We start from the raw sequence: 21,340 nt of genomic DNA on the forward strand, positions 1-21,340 counted from the left end.
AGCATAGCTGCCTTCCAAAATTCAAGGATTCTGGTCGACCAGGCAATGGAGAGCAGGAATAGAGTATGGAGTAAGTGCTTGGGGGTGGGGATGGGGTGGCTGGGAAGGAGAAAATAAATAAGGGGTTGGGAAGGAAAAACTCACAGGAGACAAGGTGCATTTCGCCTCTGTTTTGATCTTCATGAAGATGATGACATCTTGCCACGTCCCACGTGAGGTCCAGTTGATGTCTGCACGTGTGGGCCAAACTTTCCTTTCATTCATTCCTCTACGTGCATATGCTGCCTTGTTGCAGGTGCTCCTTGGGAACAGGCCAATTACTAGACTGTAAGCTGAGGTCATGAGCAGGGTAAGTTGGGTAAGATGGAATAGCTCCTCACAGAGTTTACAGAATAGATAAAAAGCAGATGTTTAAAAACACAAAAACAAAAGCCACTCAGTTAAGTATTAACTGTATATCAGTTGCTTTAAAACTATATAACAAGTGCTCCCTCCTTTTGGGGATCTGAGATGGCTTGCCAGAAGAAGTGACTGGAGGTGAGTCCTTCAGTGCCTGGATTTTTTTCCAGACAGTCTCTCCACCTCTTGGTTCTCCTCACCATAATTGATCCTGATTGATCTTTTAAAACATCACTTTCTTGCCATTATTTCCTTGATGGAAGCTTTACAGGGGCCTCCTTGTATGCAAGTTTGAATGGAGACTTAGTCTCCATTTGGAATTCCTAGTCTGTTGTACCCAGGAGGGCCTGCTGCCTGCTGGTGTCCAGAATGCCCTGGAGGCATCCCGGACCCCTCCCAGACCCCTTCCATGTGCCCAAAAAGGGATCAGGATTGAGCCTTAGCGTTTAAAAGCTGCCCTTCCCTGGGCTACCCTTGGATCAGATCTGACAGCTGACATTTTCTCCAGCTGTTACGGGAAAAAGTGAGAATAGAAGTTTTAGAAATTTAAAGCTAAAGAGGTCTGTTTGATATCTAGCTCCTCTAACTCTAGAACTGAGGGTATCTGAGTGGTAAACTAGTATCTTCTTTAGTAGTTGTTTACATCTGTTATATACTATTTATGACTGCCTCCTCCTCTAAGAAGTGTCCAGAAATTTGACAGCAGTCTTCTGTGTCATCTTCATTACAGGGCCTTAATTCTAGATACACCTGGTGAAAATTTCTTGTAAAGACAGAGGTATAACAGTGGTGAGTAAGGAGAGGAGTGAACAGGTTCTGGGAATTGCAATATCCAGTCTCTGAATGAATACTGATTCCTTATAGAAGACATTCAGAGAATAGGAGGTCATTTTTGAGTTGCAAAGCCTCAAGATAAAAACTTGAATGTCATCATCCTTTGCTGTTTTAGCAAAACACAGATTGCTAGTAATTTTTGCCTGATTTTATGTGAAGAGTAGTACATTACCTGCAGAGGTAAACATGCAGTCCCTCTGCAGCAGCGTATCTTTTTGTTGGGATGTGTCTGAGTCATAGAAAAAGTTGGGGAAAGGGTGAATGTTAGTCTCCAAAATACCCTACATCATGTGCCTCAACCGTGTTCCCTGGGACCACAAAATAGAAACTCCTAGAAATTAGGATATCTTGATTTGCATCTTAAAATAACATCCAGAATTCTAGAAAATACAGCAGAGCCTTGTGTCCTGTTTTTGGCAACTTATTCTATTGGAGGTTACAGGAAAGTTGTGGGATGGTGCATTTCAAAAGGAGGAAGGAGAATGTAAAGGGATGAGCCATGGTCTTCACGGAACTTGGACAGGACTAGAGAAAGTGGTGTTGGGGGTGGGACTACAAAGACCCAGCTGGCCTTGCTATGGATCTTGGTCTTCACAAGGGAGAGACACCATCAGATCTTTGTTTTTGAAATCTCATTCTGGCAGCTGGCAGTGAGATGGATTGAGGGGATTCTGATCCCTGAACACCCCAACAGTGTCACCCCTCTGCCACCTCCCCAATCCCACCTCCCAAATTCTGTTAACAAACTTCTTAAAGACAATCTCTCCCTGAGTTTCTCTAAAAGTAGTCCTGAGAATTTGAGGAGGAATTTCCTGGAGTCCGTACTTTCCTCAAGCTGCCAAGGCCTTTTGCTTGTTCATGTATGAGAACCTCAGGGAGGCTGGTTTCCAGGCAGGCCTCCTTGCCTCTGTTTCAACCATTGGGAATGAGCATCTCTTCAAGCCCTAAGTCTCTGGGTAAATTCTGTGTATGTAGATGCATGATGCAGAGTTTTAGAGTATGAACACCAAAGAGATTTTAAGTGCTAATAGAATGGGTGAGATTTGGTGATTTTTTTTTTCCTATGCTTCTCTATATTTTTATATTTTTTACATTTGCAGTACTTGCATAAGCATAACTTTTAGAAAGAAAGTTAAATTAAATAGGTTGAATGTGTGCCTGGTATTTGCAAGCACAGAACAAGCTCATGTAAGAAATGAGTTGCTGCAAAAGGGTTACATACTGCAGGGAAGTGCGGCTGTTTTCAGCAGGAAAGAGAGGCCTTGTAACAACAGGAAGCACTGGGAGGCCAAGGTACCCAGGCTTCCAAGCAGAGCTATTCTGGAAACAATGGCTGCCTGTGGCTCGGGAATATTGGGCAGGAAATGAAAGGATGCTGGGACAGGGGGTACAGCGAGGAGCTGATAAGCACTACCTGGCTCTTCTTCGCATAGACCTAGAGGGCCAGTGATGAAGTTGTTTTTTTCTAAATGCTCCTCATCTTTCATCAGCATAATTGATTTTTAGAATAACACAGAAATGAAAAGAACCCATGGTGCCATGGGTCTGGAAACCATTAGGAAGCTGAGCCTCCTGGGAAACCAGAAGGTACAATAAGCAAGAGAAGGTATTTCTCACCCTCAGGGCATGGTCACATCAGTTGGGGTTGGGGGTGGGGAAGGAGCCTTCAGATGAACTCAGCACCATTTAAAGCTAAGTTCCTGGAGGACTCCAGTATCCATGTTAATAAAAATCACATTGGGCTAATAGGAGCCCAGTCATACCAAAAGGAGATATGTGTAGACCTTCTGAGAGAGAAGTTTATATTTATTTAACACAAATTTCTATTCAAATGGGAAGGGCAAGTTCGGGAGTCAATAATACAAGTAAGAAACAGAAACAAAACTAACACTCATGCTCATGTTTCGCCTTGAAGACCTAGATATAAACCAGCAGAAGTGTGGACTCAAACACTGCAGGTAGAAGTGAAGTCTGCCTTCTAAATTTCTAGCCTAGCTTCATCCAGGAAATTCACAGGTCATGGGGTGTAAGACCTGAAAGGAACATTAGCAATCATCGAGATCCAGAACTTGTTCCTGGTACAGATGAAAGTCTGTAGGGGTGACTGAAAGGTCAGCCCCATGAACTGAGTGATGTCTGCCCCACAAATACCCTGGGGACAAAGTCAGAAAGTAGGAAGGATGAGCCAAAAAAAAGTCTACAAATGACACAAAGTCCAGAGGTCTCCATTTTCAGCAATGGAATGAGATCCTTCTGTACTATTCTTGTGTACAAGGTGAGCTGGGCCAGCTAAGCCCCAGGCTATGTAGGAGCTCCTCAGTCTTGTCATCATGCCCCACCCTTTTTCTCTACCCGGCACTGTCCTTCCTTGGGGCCACAGCCACCTCCGTTCCCCAACACCCACCTTCACTGAGGCTGTTTCCACTTGCCCATTAACTCAAAGAAATTTCAGGAATCAGCTAGAATCACCTTCTCTTTCATTCTCAATAAAGCATAAAGAGGTCCTTTCCACTAACCTTCATTTTTTTCTTTTTGGAGCAATAGGTTTGTGGTCTTTTCCCTCATAGGATCTCCTCTCCCCACTCAGCTTTCTCAAAGGACTATTATTCCCTTGACCGGAAGAATTCAAGGGTCAGCCCTGATGGGACAGCTGAGTCTGGTTCTAGAGCTGCCGGGATTGGACATCATCCTACAGGCAACAGGAAGCCACTGAATGTTCCAGAGTAGGGGAGTTTTATCATCAAGTTAGTTTTTTTTTAGAAAGATTTGTCTGGCAGTGGAGCTCAAGATAGAACAAAATCTTCCTGGGCTGTCATTAAGAACTCCCCTAATTTACCTGAACTCTTCTCCACCAGACTGGTCTAGTCAGCATTCTTGGAATTCACTACATTGTTTCTTGCTTTCCCACCTTGTTTATACCATTCCCTGTACCAGAAAGTGGGTGGCATTTACTAAGTGCTTATTATATGCCAGGCGCTTAACCAAGTGTTCTGCATGTATTGTATATATTACATCATGTTGTATCATATCGCAGCATAGCATCTCAAATCACCCCCTCTAACCAGTGTTAGAGTTCTTACTGCATAGCCTGGATTTGCCCTTCTTTATCCACTTATGTCACAACATGTGAGCCCTTCAGGGTGAGGGTCCTGTCTCGGCACCCTCTAGTGTGGTCTCCCTGTACCGTCGGCACCCTATAAATAAATGCACACAGTCTCCTCTTTTTGTTCAGCACATAAAAACCCTGCTTGACCTCGCCTACCATATGTAATCTCTTTAGAAGGACTTCTATCACATTTTTTGTGCCTCTCTAGAGCCCTTAACATAGTTTGCTTGATATTTTCATACTGGCCATGTTATTTATACCTGTGAGCTTCAGTTTCCTCACTTATAAAGTAGGAATAATTCCTCCCTCATAAGGTAGTTGTGCGTTGGGTATAAATAATGGATAGAGCTCAGGGATCAGCACAAAGTAGGTGCACAGTTATGCCCATTCCTTTCTTGTCTTCCTGAGGACAAAGGTCTTACCTTCTTGACCCTTCGGCTAGATGGCTTCTGTACACATTTCAAGGGGAATCATTGTCACTGGGAGAGAGTAGGTGCATTGATAGTGGCTGGGGTGAGTCAAGGATATGCACCAGAGGGAGGATCCGGTCTGGATACTTCTACAAGAAAGAGCTGACTTGACTTAGCATCTGAGACTCTAAAAGTGGGAAGGGCAGGGGTCTCCAGAATGCAATCCACCATCAGGAGCTCGGTTGTGGAACACAGCTAGTCCTTGGCCACACCAGGCCAACAGGTCAGGCAAATACTTCTATTAAACAAGGAGTAATTATCTCAATGGGGTTTCAACATCTAGATTTCAACATCTAGAAATTGCCTCACTGACTTCAGAAGGCCCTCTGACTTCTTTAATGAAACTTGTTTTTCAAAAACCCATGTCTTTCTTTAAAAAAATTATTATAGAAAATTCAGAAAAGCAAAATTAAAAATACAGAAAAGCAAAAATCATTTATTTTCTACCACCTAAAAGTAATTACTATTAGTAACATATCAATGTGTTTTATTTTTTATCATTTAAGATTTGGGAAAGGGTGGTATAAAAGAGACACTGTCAGTCTATAGTCTTTATCTTTGTTTCTTGCCTTCCAGCTTTTTTTTATTCTTTAAAAATGTTTTCTAGTTTTATTGAGATATAATTGACATTACTATATGAGTTTAAAGTATACAGAATAATGGTTTGACTTACATATATTGTGAAATGATAACAGCAATATTTAGTTAGCATCCATCATCTTATATAGTTAGGATAAAAAGAGAAAACAGAAAAAGAAAAAAAAACTTTTCTCTGTGATGAGAAGTCTTAGGAAATACTTTCTTACCAACTTGCCTATATGTCATATAGTAGTGTTAACTAGAATCATCATACTGAACATGACATTCCTAGTACCCACTTATCTTGTAACTGGAAGTCTGTACCTTTTGACCACCTTTCTCCAATTTCCTCTTCCCCTGCTTCCTGTCTCTGGTAACTTCAAGTCTGACCTCTTTCTCTATGAGTTGTTTGTTTGTTTGTTTGTTTTAAGATTCCACAGGTAGTGGGATCATACAGCATTTGTCTGACTTAATTCACTTAGCATCATGCTCTCTGGGTCTACTATGTTGTTGCAAATGGCAGGATTTCCTTCTTATGGTTGAGTGATATTCCATTGTGTGTATGTGTGTGTTTAATCCATTGATGGACACTTGAGGTGGTTCCCTGTCTTGGCTATTGTAAATATAATGCTGCTATGAACTGGGGGGGGGGGGGGGGGGTGGTGGGGAAGTGGTGGTGCAGATATCTTTTTGAGTTAGTATTTTCATTTCCTTTGGATATATTCCCAGAAGTAAAATTGCAGGATCATATGGTAGTTCTGTTTTTTTGTTTTTTTTGTTTTTTTTTTTTTAGAACCCTCTATACTGTTTTCCATAGTGGCTGTACCAATTTACAATCCCACCAACAGTGCACAGTTTCTTTTGTCTCTATATCCACACCAGCATTTGTTATCTCGTATCTTTTTCACAATGGCCATTCTAACAAGCAGGAGGTGATATCTCATGGTTGTTGGTGTTGATTTGCATTTCCCTGATGATGAGTGATGTTGAGCATCTTTTCATGTGTCTGTTGGCCTTTCATATATCTTCTTTGGAGAAATGTCTACTTTTGTCCATTTTTAAATTGAATTTTTTGGTGTTTTTTTGTCTTTTAGTTTATTTTTGTTTTTGTTTTATTTTTTGCTTTTGAGTTATATAAGTTCTTTGCATATTTTGGCTATTAACCCTTGATCAGATATATGGTTTGCAAATATTTTTTCCTATTCTGTAGGTTGTCTTTTCATTTGTTGATTATTTCTTTTCCTGTGAAGAAGGTTTTTAGTTTGATGTAGTCCTACTTGATTATTTTTAATTTCTGTTGTTTGCACTTAATATATCATCTTCAAAAAATCATCGCCAAGACGCATGTCAAGGAGTTTTTTCCATATGTTTTCTTCCAAGAGTTTCAGGTATTACATTTAAATCTAATTCATTTCAAGTTAATTTTTGTAAATAGCGTAAGATAGGGGTCTATTTCCATTCTTTTACATGTTAGTATCAAATTTTACCAGCACCATTTATTAAAGAAACTATCTTTTCTCTATCAAGTATTCTTGGCTCCCTTGTAAAATATTAGTTGACTGTATATGCTTGGGTTTATTCTAGGTTCTTGATGCTGTTTCATTGATCTATTTGTCTATTTTTATGCCAGTACCATACTGTTTTGATTACTATAGCTTGATAGTATAGCTTAGAATCATGAAGTGTTTTTCATTTTTTTATCAACATATATTGCTTTTGTAACTTTCTTAAGAAGAATTTTAGTGTTTTTTTTTTTAATTTTTTAATGTTTATTCATTTTTGAGAGACAGGGCATGAGCAGGGGAGGGGCAGTGAGAGAGAGAGAGAGAGAGAGGGAGACACAGAATCCAAAGCAGGCTCCAGGCTCCAAGCTGTCAGCACAGAGCCTGACGCGGGGCTCGAACCCACAAACTGTGAGATCATGACTCGAGCTGAAGTTGGACACTCAACCGACTGAGCCACCCAGGTGCCCCTAGTTTTTTGTTTTTTTTTTTAACATTTATTCATTTTTGAGAGAGAGAAAGACAGCACAAGTCGGGGAGGGGCAGAGAGAGAGGGAGACACAGAATCTGAAGCAGACTCCAGGCTCTGAGCCATCAGCACAGAGTCTGATGTGGGGCTCAAACTCATGAACTGTGAAATCATGACCTGAGCCAAAGTCGGTCACTTAACCAACCGAGCCATCCAGGTGCCCCTTCAAGAGGAATTTTAAAATAAATATTAACCACTAGGTGTTGAATGCCTAAAAGCCATCACTACCATAAGGTAAGGCCTGCAGTGGGAGAATTTCAGGCATTTGAATAGTTAAGGGCACAGAACCAATCAGCTCTTCTTCAATGGTGTCTCAACAATTGGCCACCAACTCATGACAAGGAGGCTTTTTCTATTCCTCCCCAATTATAGTACTATGAAAAAAATAGGAACTTTGGAGTCAGTCACACTTGGTTTGGGAGCCCAACTCTGCCATTTGCCAACTGTGTGATTTGGGGCACCTTACTTAACCTATCAGAATCAGCTTTCACATTTTCAAAATGGAGAATTTCACCTATTTCATGGATTGGCTATGATTATAGAATGGGGAATGCCAGGTTTTTTTTTGTTTTTTGTTTTTGTTTTTTGTTTTTTAGAGCGTCTAATGCAGTGCCTGACACATAATAAGTGTTTCTCCTTGAGGGATTCAGGTATCCATGGAGCACAGAAAACCCATCTGGAGAAAAATGATCAATCTTCTGTCCAGCAAAACATTTTGAGCATTCATGTTTTCAATGCTATTCTAGACTAATGAGACAGAGTATTGTCCTCAGTGTCTCCAAGGAGCTCACAACTTAGTGTTGGGTAGGAGTAGGCTTGCAAAAAAATTTGTTAGATTTCATTTTTGTTGTTAAATCTCATTTTTTATGAAAAATTTTTTCTTATAGTTCAACATTCAAAAGTATAAAAGAATATATAATGAGAAGTCTCCCTCTTATAGCCCTAGTCCACCCCCTAGTTCCATCTCCTATAGGCAGCTAAATTTATGACTTCCTTATGTGTCCTTCCATAAATATTTAATGCATAGATAAATGAATTGCATATCTGTTCTAGTCTCTATTTTTAAGAAACAGATGGTAGGATACCATTATGCCTGTCTGCACCTTGTTCTCTTTGCTTGACAATATGCCTTGGAGACCACTCTGTATCTGTACATGAAAGTTTTCTCATTCTTTTTAATAACTGTATAGTATTTCACTATATGGATGTTCTAGTATTTATAAGAGGAGCTTCCTATGGATGGGCAATCTTGTGCCATTACAAAAATTGCTGCAATGAAATAAGCTTGCATATATGGAAATATCCTGGAATTGAGACAATGAAAATGTTCTGAAACGTGATGGTTGCTTACCTCTGGAAATATACCAAAAACCACTTAACTATATGCTTTAAAGGGTGAATTTTACAGCATTTGAATTATACCTGAATTTTTTTAATGTTTATTTATTTTTGATTTTTTTTTTTTACATTTATTTTTGAAAAACAGAGAGAGACAGAGCGTGAGCAGGGGAGGGGCAGAGAGAGAGGGAGACACAGAATTTGAAGCAGGCTCCAGGCCCTGAGCTGTCAGCACAGAGCCTGCCGCGGGGCTCGAACCCATGAACCGTGAGATCATGACCTGAGCCAAAGTCGGAGGCTTAACCAACTGAACCACCCAGGTGCCCCGTGATGTTTATTTATTTTTGAGAGAGAGAGAGAGAGACAGAGAGAGAAAGAGAGAGAGAAAGTGGGGGAGGGGCAGAGAGAAAGGAAGGCACAGGATCCAAGGCAGGCTCCAGGCTCTGAGCTGTCAGCACAGAGCCAACACGGCACTCGAACCCACAAACCGTGATATCATAACCTGAGCCACCCAGGCGCCCCTATATCTGAATTTTTTTAAGATTAAAATAAAAAAACAAAAAACAAAAAACTTTTCTCTAAGGAAAACATGCCAAAGTCAAAATATATTTAAAAATTTAGAAAATTAGAAAGCAATTACTTTGCTTTTTTAAAGAACAGACAGTATAACACTTTTTAAAATAAATACCACACATTTTCAAATTTCTCTTTAATTCGGCACTAGGCCAGGAGGAAGAGAGTAGAAAGAAATTACAAGGCGGAGGAAGAATCAGAGGGGAAGTTGCGGGGGACAGCGACCTCTAGGCAAGCGGAGACTCCCAAAGGCTAGGGAGAAGGAGTTGCAGGACAGAAAGGGTAGGACAGAAATAAAACGCAGGAGCTAGCAGAGAGAGAAGTTTCGGGGAGCTACTGTGACAGCTCTTAGATTCCCGGGGTCAGGAGGGGAGCTAGGAAGTTCTCTGCTGACGGCCAAGAGTAATGGAAAAATAATTGAAATCTTTACTCCATCTCTTGAAAAAAATGCCATTGTGCTGCCCCATTCACAGCATAGCAATGCTGCTTGAAGTCCTCACTCTGCCCTATGCATGGGAGTAGATGTTCAGAAGATTTATTCCCTGTGCAGCGGCTTGTTTCCCTTGCTCTTTTACCCTCCTCCTGCAACAGTCAATTCTTCTTCACCCACCCTTGGCCCTTGGTCCCTTCTAGCACCTCAGTCACAATGAATATATCCTTCATTCCTGAAAGTTTTCCCCGACTGCTTCCCAATTCCTACCTCCTGCCTCTTCCTGCTTTCTTCCACTATAGTTTGCATTTCTAATATAAATGGAATAGTACAGTAGGTACTCTTTTTTTTTTTTTTTTAATTTTACTTATTTATTTTGAGAGACAGAGTGGGAGGGGCAGAGAGAGAGAGAATCCCAAGCAGGCTCTGCACTGTCAATGCAGAGCCTGATGTGGAGCTTGAACTCACCAACCATGAGATCATGACCTGAGCCGAAACGCAGAGTCGGACCTGAGCAGAAACTTAGAGTCAGATGCTTAACCAACTGAGCTACCCAGGTGCCCCTAGTATGTACTCCTTTATAGTCTGGCTTCTGTTGCCCATATGCTTTATCATTTATCATTTATCATATGCTTTTGATGGCTGAGTAGGATTCCATTGTGTGTACATACCATTAGACTTCACTTTAAAGATTAGGAATGCAGGACCCAGAGAGGGGATGAAATCTGACCAGTACAAGACCTTAACAAAAATCCAGAACAGGGGGGAAGGAGGGCCATGTTTCCCTAAAACCCAAATGCAGTTTGCACTATGAAATCATATGGTTGCCATGACCACATAAGTAACCAAATAAAACTGTGCTTGTTCCAATCTCTGTCTCTAGATCTGATCAGGTCCTGGCCACACAGGGAACTGGGGCATCTCAACAGACATTTCTTCTGGGGGGACTTAGAAATTATTTAACTGCTGGACTTTTCTGCACCAAATCCTTGAAGAGTTAGGAGTTGAGGAAAGAAGTGCCCCACATTACTTATAAGTATAAAATGTCTGTTAGTTGTACCAGGTTGGATCAAATCAGACAAAGGCTTTAAAATGTTGTGTAAACTGTAAAGCATAAATCAAAGGCAAAATTATCTTCTCTATCAGAAACCACCTCAAGATTTATTTTGTGCTCGGATTAAAATTTAACATTTAGGATTGCTGATCCAGGAAAAACAAAACATAAAAGGGTCTTCGAGAACCATCCGTGAAACAGTTCAAAGAAGTTATAACATTCTATCACAATCAGCAACTGAACTGTGTGTACCTCTGTAGGAGGAGACATGAAGTTCTTTGGGTCCATGATAAACCCTCAGAATTAAACTAGCTCTGTGACTCTGACTTCTAACATTACTCCTGCCCATGCCTAAACTGACAGTGAAAGCGTTCTTTCCATCTATGACTACTCAGCTATTTTGTGTCAAGCTTCTATCGTATCCACAATTCTAGGGTGTCCTCAATTTGGCTGCACCCCGGAGACAATAGTCTACAGAATTCTATAAACTCTTAGTACCCTCTGCAGCACCACTCACCAGTATTACCTTTAGACCCTTGCTACCCTAAGGGTGGGCTGTAGAGGGGCAGTATTCCTATCACCTTGGAATTTCTTAAAAATGCAAATTCTTGACACTCTTCCCCCATTGGAACCCACCTGTTAACAAGATCCCAGTAACCTGGGTCACATTAAATTATGAGAAACTCGTGTCTAGACTAGTGGTTCTTCAGCCTTAGCGCGTATCAGAATCTCCTGGAGGCAGCTGCTGCTGGTGCACCTGGTCCAGGGACTGCAGTCTGAGAACCACTGCTCTGGCTCTCAAGCTAGATGATTATGGAGATTCAGTGGATCCTTTCCCATTTACTGAGTATGACGGGGAATTCCTTCATCTTCCAACTCAGCCCGAGACAAGAATCCAGGAAAGCTGACACTCCTCAGGGACCCGGAACACAGCCTCCTCCCCTGAGTTGTTTCACTCTTGCCTCTTGTTTAAACAGAGCTATGGACGAGAGGTTCTAGGGCCTCTGTATCAAAGCCAGAGTAAATTTGTGGTGGAGGCTCCATCCGGGAATGTGTTTTCTCCACCTTTAAATTAAACAGACCTGAGGTACTGCACCTAAGAGCTATGGTACTGGAAGGGCCCTACCTGAGAATGGGATAGGACAGGTTGGTGACCCCACACTACACCTTCTGTAGAGTGTTTCATAAAGGCCCTTCAAATCCAGGGCTTTGTCTTGAGTCCTTCTTGGGAATACTCAGAGCTCTTAAGTCCACTTGTGCCCTGCATGGCACAACAGCCATATACCTCGGTACAGAGATGTGCTTTGGACCACACCAAGGCCAAGCATAGCCCCGGGACTCTAACTCAAAATCTGTGCACTGTTGGATCCTGCCGCCTTTGTGTTATAGAAACACACCTAAATGCATAGAAAAGAGACTTCAGACAAGCAAAATTACCTTCAAATAGAAATATTTAATCCAAGAAGGACACAGAAGCCATTCCAAATAGTAGATATGAGTGTCGACTGGTAAGTGGTTGGTCTCCTCTACCCCAATCATCCGTTGGATAGGAGGAGGTAAATTATTTTCACCAAGATTACATCTCACAAATTACGAATTTACATCACAGAGAAGCTTCAAATAGAAATAATAACTGTCGTTGTAGAATGCTTATTATATGTCAGGGTCTGTGCTAAATGTTTACAGGTATTACTTCAATCCTAACTATGAGGTTAAAATCACTGTTATCCTCATTTTACAGATGTGGACACTGAGAAACAGAATTATTACATATGTATCTTGCCTAAGGTTACAAAGGCAGTTTGACATTCAGACCTGTGTTCTCAACCATAGACCAAATGTGGCAGTCATAAAACAACAGCTTGGTGCTGTAGGGAAAGAGTTGGCCATTATTGTGCACAATAGGGATTAAAACAAAAATGCAAAACATTTTTTTTTAAACATTGAACTCTGTTTGCTTGCTTATTTATTTGTTTATTATTTAGCAACATGGGGGTGGGAGACAAAAATCTCACCGAGAAAACTATTTCATAAAACAGATCAGAGTATAGCTCTTTTGGGTGGAGCCAGTCAGAGGTCCTGGACCCCTCCCCATTCTCACAGCCCCTCCCCTACCACACTCTGCTCCCACCTTGTATTCACTAATAGTGAGTGGTTCCACCTTGCTGGTTTCTGGTCTCAATATTTCCAATCCTGAGTCCATTCCCTGCCCTCTTCCTACCTGAGATAACTAAGAAGTTTTTCCCCAGTTCCAATCATGAAAGAGCAGGGCAAAACATGGATGTGTCCTGGAGGGGAATGGTCCTGGGTGTGCACGGCCTTTGAGAGGTGGGTGAAATACTTTAAGGATGATGAATTTTACTGAACATCCAAAATTATAGTTGGTAGTTGAAAGAAATGGTGGGAATTGTTTAAAAAATATTGTAATATAGACTCTAGGAAGAATGTTAAGTCTGAACACCTGGTGTCTACTTATGTAATGTCCAGCCCAACTTGGAATTGTGTGCAGGCATGATCATGCACATTAAGCTTTAATGGATTGGCATTACTCTGATCTAAGGCATTAATGGATTAGGTATATTTGGGAAGAGGGGGCACAGTGCTAACCCAAGCACTAGTTCATGAAGTTCCATACCACCTCCATGACTGAAGACTTCAGCACCCAAGGCTTTGGTGCTCCATACCAAACCACCATTCACAGCACTGTCATGGAGGGACCTCAGGTGGATCTTTTCAGGGACCAGGGCGGCAAGAAACTTGTTCTCTCCATGCCATCCAGAAGGCCTAAAACTGCCATTCTGTCACTGAACTGGCTGGGCCAATCAGGGTCAGCTTTGAGGAGAGGTTGGCATAGTCAGGCTTTTCTACCCGGGCAATGAACTTCTGAAGTGGCAGGAATTCCAAAGGCCATGGTGGTCCCTTTTATGTGGTCCATTCAATCAATGACTGGTTTGACCCACTCAGTGGTCTTGGTGGAGGGCGGTTCTCACCTTTAAAAAAATACTTCAGGGGTGCCTGAGTGGCTCAGTTGTTTAAGTGTCCGACTCTTGATTTCAGCTCAGGTCATGATCTCTTGTTTCATGAATTCAAGCCCCACATTGGGCTCTGTGCTGACAGCGTGGAGCCTGCTTGGGATTCTCTGTCTCTGTCTCTCTCTCAAAAATAAATAAATAAACATTAAAAAAAATACCTTAACACTTTGACCTTTTAATAACTTTTAACGTTCTGGTGGACATCTTTAGTCTTTTCTCCTTTGCGTTTTTTTTTAACATAGCTAAATTCACAATGTATATTTGATTTTGTGCCTTATTTTTCTTTTGCCTACTTATATCATAAGGATTTTCCCACGTTAATTACTTTTCATAAGCAACAAATAATCTTGAATGAGGTAAGTAAATCTATCTGCACCTTGGTTTCTTCATGTGTAGTATAGGCAATTGTATCGTGCTAGCATTCACATTGAAAGCTTTTAAAACACAGATTGCTGGGCACCACCTCCAGAATTTCTGATTCAGTGGGTCTGGAGTAGGGCCTGAGAATTTGCACGTCCAACAAGTTCCCAGGAGATGCTGATGCTGCGGGTCAGGAGACCACACTAGGAGAACCAGTGAAATGAGGAGATTGAGTTGTGGGATTTCCAAGGTCACTGCTGGTTTCAAAATCTAAGTGTTTGCATATTTTTCAAATTTTTAAAAAAAACCCAACCAACTCTTAAAACACATGACTTTTCTAAAGTTTAACAAAACCTCATGATTTTTTAAATACAAAAGAATATCATCTACCATTTAAAAGTAATTGTTTCCACTTGTAACTCACATGCATTCCATACTTGCTTCTCTTTGAAGTTACCTGGAGTTTTAAAAGGATATCTTTAAAGAACAGTTAGACTTATATCTAATACTTTATTGTTTCTCTTTGCATAGTTCCATATGTATTGAAGAGCTGTGCAGAATTTATAGAGACTCACGGCATTGTGGATGGAATTTATCGGCTTTCGGGAGTCACCTCAAATATACAAAGGCTAAGGTGAGCTAAAAGAAGAGCCCCCAAAGAATTCTCCCATGAGCCTTCCTCTGTCCATACCTCTGTTCGCCAGAATTGGGAGTATTAAAAACCTGAAGCAGTTGAGAGAAGGGTGGCAGGGCAGAAGATCAAGTGTGATGTTTTCAGATGCCTAACTGTTCTTAATCTAATCAGGAAATCCTCTAGTCTGATGTAATTCTTTCCAACAAAAGCTCCTGAGAGTTTTTAATCTGTTTCTTTGTCTTGCACCAGGTTTAGCCTTCTTAGGTGGATTCAGCTGAACTCAAATGATTTAAAATACAAGTCAGGAAAACACGATTTATTATCATTCACTTGTCTACCCAGAGTTCAGTTAGATCCCAATTACATAGTGTTCAGAACTTGGAGATGATAGGAGTTTTTCTGTTGGCACACATTCAACATTGGATATTTCACTTGGTCAGGAAATCACAAATCTTCATGATTGTGCATTTCTTTCGTTGAGGCTGCATTTTATTTAATTTTAATTTTTATATAGAGAGAGCACAAGTAGGGGAGAAGGGCAGAGGTAGTGGCAGAGAGAGAGAGAGAGAGAGAGAGAGAGAGAGAGAGAGAGAAAGAGAGAGAGAGAGAGAGAGAGAGAAAGAGAATCTTGAGCAGGCTCCACCATTAGTGGAGCTTGATCCCATGACCCTGGGATCATGATCTGAGTGAAAATCAAGAGTCAGACGCTCAACTGACTGAGCCATCCAGGAACCCCGAGGCTGATATTTAAAAGACTATGGATAGGGGCGCCTGGGTGGCGCAGTCAGTTAAGCGTCCGACTTCAGCCAGGTCACGATCTCGCGGTCCGTGAGTTCGAGCCCCGCGTCAGGCTCTGGGCTGATGGCTCGGAGCCTGGAGCCTGTTTCCGATTCTGTGTCTCCCTCTCTCTCTGCCCCTCCCCCGTTCATGATCTGTCTCTCTCTGTCCCAAAAATAAATAAAAAACGTTGAAAAAAAAAATTAAAAAAAAAAAAAAAAGACTATGGATAGATGGGTTATTTCCAAATGTATTGCTTTTTCCTAAACAATTCTAGAATTTATCCTAGAGTTTTTTGGAAGAAATTTCTGTCACATTGAATTAAGAGTATAATAACCTTCACACAAAACACATGTGTATGTTTTATATGTATTACATATATCAAATAAAGGGAAAAGATATACAGTATATATACAGAGTGTTTTATCAGGTGGTATTTTTATATATTTATTATATGTTTAGTTATAAATAAATGTAGACTTTTGAAACAATAAAAGCATTCGCGTTACCAGAATAGTCTGTTGAATTTAATAGATTGTAAAGTTAATGTATTTTTGTCTTCTTCCTCTGACTTGGTTTTCTGTCCCTCCCCCTCAAATCGCAATTATAATGAAATTATACCAAAGGAATAAAACATCTTTTTTATTCCTGGAGAACTGGTGACTGTTCAAAACTAATCAGCTTATTGTAACCATAGATTTTAACAGATCTATGTGCTTTTATAATTTCACTAATTTACTGACATTTTTTAGAGTTTCAACAAATACTTTTTAATGTTTCACTCTTAGCTCTGAAATATACCAACTACATGGTAGTTAGTACCGTAGGAGAACATTTGAGCAATGGCCAATTCTTTTTCATTTAAGGACCAACCCTATTAGCCTCGACAGGGAAATTTTGGCTAAATAAATGAATAAGCTCCAAATTATTCTTGTTCTGGCCTCTTAAAGAAACACACACACACACACACACACACACACACACACACACTTGTGAATTTATAAGGCCGTTGCATGGTTTTCTTTTCAGAGCCCCACTCAGCTCCTTTCAGGTTTGGCCACCATCAGGGATTTCCCCACCCTTTGTTGAAGGTCCAGAACCAGGTGACAGGAAAATGGGCAGCGAGCTGTTTTGAAATGCTGGTCCCGAGAGTCCTGTTGACTTTGCCACTACTTGGCTGACCAAATGAATACTGTCAAGAAACCTAATTCCTCCTCTATGTTAAAGCTGAAAATTGTCATTTCTTAAACAGATTTTTAACTTGTAAGTGTATACTATTTGAGGCAGTGTATTCACATAAGTTTGGTAAGGAAATGTTTTATAATCAGAAACAAGGCCTGGAATCTGATGATGTTCCCAAACACCTCACTATACATTGCTTATAAGAAGATGTTTGGGGCGCCTGGGTGGCGCAGTCGGTTAAGCGTCCGACTTCAGCCAGGTCACGATCTCGCGGTCCGTGAGTTCGAGCCCCGCGTCAGGCTCTGGGCTGATGGCTCGGAGCCTGGAGCCTGTTTCCGATTCTGTGTCTCCCTCTCTCTTTGACCCTCCCCCGTTCATGCTCTGTCTCTCTCTGTCCCAAAAATAAATAAAAAACGTTGAAAAAAAAAAATTTAAAAAAAAAGAAGATGTTTATGGGGCGCCTGATTGGCTCAGTCAGTTAACTTTCTGACTTTGGCTCAGGCCATGATCTCACGGTTTGTGAGTTCGAGCCCCATGTCAGGCTCTGGTCTGACAGCTCAGAGCCTGGAGCCTGCTTCAGATTCTGTGTCTCCCTCTGTCTGCCCCTTGGCTGCTTGCATTCTGTCCCTCACATTGTCTCAAAAATAAGTAAACATTAAAAAAAAAATTAAAAAAAAAAAAGAAGATATTTAGAAGCTGGTCTATCCCGTGGGAGTCCCTGTCAGGCAGCTTAGAAGTTTCCATTTAGCAGCAAGAAGATAGTTGCTTAAACCTTGGGTTTGAGTCTCCAGATAAAACAAGTTTGTTGACGTAGGTATATGGAGATGAATGATAACAATCTGACTCACTCTGGTTTTGGTCTCTCCTCCAAGAAAGAAAAGTTCATTTGGAACAAAATTTTGGAAGAATTGAAATCTCAACAGGCTTTTTTGGCGGATTGTTTGCATATTTCCTCACTGTTCATAACTGAAACTGCAGACATAATGCGCTGAGAAATCCATTTGTAAATGGGCATTATGTTTTCCTAATGACAGCAGCTTTTACAGGGAAGATCCAGACCTGACTTGATAAGTCTTCCCATAGCTTCCTTATGCCAGGAAAAGAAGGTCATTTTGAATCGAGGTCAAAATGTAGTCAGATCAGCAGTTTAGGGTCTTTTTACCCCTAAGCAGTCAAGCGGCTGCTTACATAGAACACATGTTCCCGAGGTTGTTATGTCTCTGTCTGTGTTGTTTCAGGCAAGAGTTTGGCTCAGATCAATGTCCAGATCTGACAAGGGAAGTGTACCTCCAGGACATCCACTGTGTGGGCTCACTCTGCAAGCTGTACTTTAGGGAGCTGCCCAACCCCCTTCTGACTTATGAGCTCTATGAGAAATTCACGGTAAGTGTTTGGATTTCCATTATGGTTACTGAGTGGGACACGTGGATGGGCCAAGGAGAGTTTCAGCACTAAAATAACAATAATAATACTCACCAGATGGCTGGCACTATCTTAGCCAGGCAATGGAAATAGGATGGTATAGGGAAGAAAGTAAGGTAGTGGGTCTATTGGCTAAATTTTTCCTTTCTTAAATTTTCAGAATCGTGGCTATTTGTTTCAAGAGCTGGATTAAAATTACTTCTATGTTTAATTAGCTAAATGTACCTCATAGTATAGGGGGAAAACTAAGAATGAGAGATGTGAAATGACTGGCCCAAGGTCACACAGCAGGACAGGAACCTGGGACTCCAGATGTACACTCACGGCTAGTTCATTTTTATCAGGCAACTTCTTCTGTATTTCTTTTGGGGGGTTGGGAATGAGGTGGGCAGGTAGAGAAGGGAGAGAGAACAAACCCAAATCAAGAGAGAGATCAGAAAGCTGGAAAAAGAAAATAATCTGGGAAATGCAGCCAAGAGGAAGTGTAGGCCTGTGAGTTGGATTGGTGAAAGATAGATGGACAGAACACCTAAACAGCAGCTCTATGGTTACCAGATAGGGGCACCTATAGGAAAAGTAGAAAGCATAAATGCTTACAGGATGTTTGTAGAGACAGCATTAAAAATTGGGCTTGAGCATTTGGCTGCAGGGATGGAGGTGCAGAGTAGGTACAGTTGGATTTAACCAAGATTGAGGGTGTATTCAGCTAATAAAGGGGATGAGGAAGATGAGGGTATATACAAGAGAGTGACTGAAATAGTTGACCATGGAATTTTGTCTGGATAAGAAGGGAAGTGAGGCCTTAAGGCAGTGTGTAACAGTGAAAAAAATATTATTGATGGATTATTGAGGTCAACAGACTGTTAGTATGAGGTGGTCAGAGGTGATGCTTGAAATTAAGATTTGTAGGAGTTGCAATTATGGGTAAGGACCAGATCTAGGCTCTAACATGGGCAGCAATCTTTCTCATGGCTCCTGTAATAAACTTCCTTTGAGCATATAAAATGTTCTTCAGTTCAAAATGATATAGGACTAAATGCATGCATTTTAAATGTTGAACTTGGACCATTAAAATGTATTTAAGAGTTTTCAATGATACAGAGAAACACTCATAATGATACCTGGAAAAGAACAGATACATAATGGTATATTAAAATGTGATTAAAGAAAAAGATGTTCAAAGGATTAGCAGCCATTTATTTCAATAATGAGATTATAGTTTTCTCTGCCTCTTTAGACTTTAACTTTCAAAATCTCATCCACTAAAAGGACATTAACTTTTTAATGAAAAAAAAAATGAGGCCAAAACACAAAAAACTTGGGCTTAGTGGTTGACTACTGGGGAAGCCAACATATACCAGCTGATGTGAAGTGTCAGTGGTTTGTGGACCCTAAGAGATCTAAGTGGACCTTGAGAACTAAGGCCAAAGCCACTCTGAGTGGCTAAGTCAAAAACAATGGCAGTCTCTGACCATCAAAATCACACAGGAGTCTTTCCCAGGAACCAGGAAGAAAAGTTGTGGGTCTCATGTGAGTCTGCCAGATTATAATACCATCACCATATGTAATTATTTCCTCATTTTAAAAGTAATCATTTTCAGGGGGCACCTGGGTAGCCCAGTTGGTTAAGCGTCCAACTCGTGATTTTGGCTCAGGTCACAATCTCATGATGAGTGAGTTCGAGCCCCGTATCGGGCTCTGTGCTGACAGTGCAGAGCCTGCTGGGTATTCTCTCTCTCTTCCTCTCTCTCTCTGTTTCTCCCCAGCTTGTGTTCTCTAGCTTTAAAAAAATTTAACAAAAATAAAAATAAAAGTAGTCATATTTGCTAAAAGACAGTTTGAAAAATGGAGGAAAGTGGAAAGGAACGCTTCATCTCTTCTTGTAAGCACCAAAAACAACTACGGTTAACATGTGGGTTTTTTTTTTCACTCTTACTCCTTGCACAGTGTTTTTGTTTTCCCAGATGAAAATAGAATTTTATTGCAAAAATGAAAGTAATATAGAAATGTATAAAGGAGAAAGTAGAAATCCCTGGAAATCTCACACCCCAGGCATATCTGCAGCTAACATTTTAGGAGACATCATTACAGATTGCTCCCTCTCCCTCCCCTCTGACTCTTTCTCAAGCTCTCTCAATCTGTCTCTCTCTTTCACTCTCCCCACTTTCCCTTCTCAATACTATATATCACTGCTTTGTAGTGTTAACTCAACAATGTGTCCATCTTTCCGTGCTGACAATTAGACACTTTTTACAGAGTATTCTCTCATATGCGCAGTGAATTTCTAGAGCCAGTTTCCTACTATGGACGTTTAGACTTTTTGTTTCTCAACACTTTGCTTTTACAAAACAACATATAATAAACATTTTTGTACATATATCTTTATCCTTTTGCCTGCTTATATCTTTAGAGAAAAAAATCATAGAATTAGATTTACTGAGTAAAAAGCTTTTATTTAAAATTTTGTTGGGGGGTGCCTGCGTGGCTCAGTCGGTTGAGCGTCCGACTTTGGCTCAGGTCATGATCTCGGGGTCTGTGAGATCGAGCCCCGCGTCGGGCTCTGTGCTGACAGCTCAGAGCCTGGAGCCTGCTTTGGATTCTGTGTCTCCCTCTCTCTCTCTGCCCCTCCCCAACTCATGCTCTGTCTCTCTCTCTGTCAAAAATAAATAAACATTAAAAAAATAAAATAAAATAAAATAAAATAAAATAAAATAAAATAAAATAAAATAAAATTTTCTTGGGGCGCCTGGGTGGCTCAGTCGATAAAGCCTCCGACTTCAGTTCAGGTCATGATCTCAATCTCATGGTCCGTGAGTTTAAGCCCTGCATTGGGGCCTGTGCTGACAGCTCAGAGCCTGGAGCCTGCTTTGGATTCTGTGTCTCCCTTTCTCTCTGCCTCTCCTCCACTTACGCTCTGTTTTTCTCTCTCTCTCAAAACTAAATAAACATTAAAAAAAAAGTTTATTACTGCAACACAGACTTTGGAGAAAGACTTTTATTTTATATTTTTCTCAATTGTGATAATTCCTGTTAGTGTTATCTGGTAGGTCTCAAGGTATTTAAGTGCTATTTGTCAATACCTAAACTATAAAAGTTACATTATTTATTTCATATAGTAA

At 40.8% G+C, this 21,340-nt stretch overlaps 1 protein-coding gene across 1 annotated transcript in view; it reads left to right on the forward strand.

The window, feature by feature from the left end:
* Positions 1-21,340, forward strand: part of ARHGAP31 (Rho GTPase activating protein 31) — a 113,724-nt gene that overhangs the window by 49,539 nt on the left and 42,845 nt on the right. The window contains exons 2-3 of the mRNA XM_060639914.3: positions 14,738-14,840; positions 18,038-18,182. Coding sequence (XP_060495897.3) covers positions 14,738-14,840; positions 18,038-18,182 — 248 coding nt within the window. The remainder of the gene's footprint in view (positions 1-14,737; positions 14,841-18,037; positions 18,183-21,340) is intronic.

Source organism: Panthera onca, chromosome C2, assembly GCF_046562875.1.
Source record: "Panthera onca isolate mPanOnc1 chromosome C2, mPanOnc1 haplotype 2, whole genome shotgun sequence".
NCBI lineage: Eukaryota > Metazoa > Chordata > Mammalia > Carnivora > Felidae > Panthera > Panthera onca.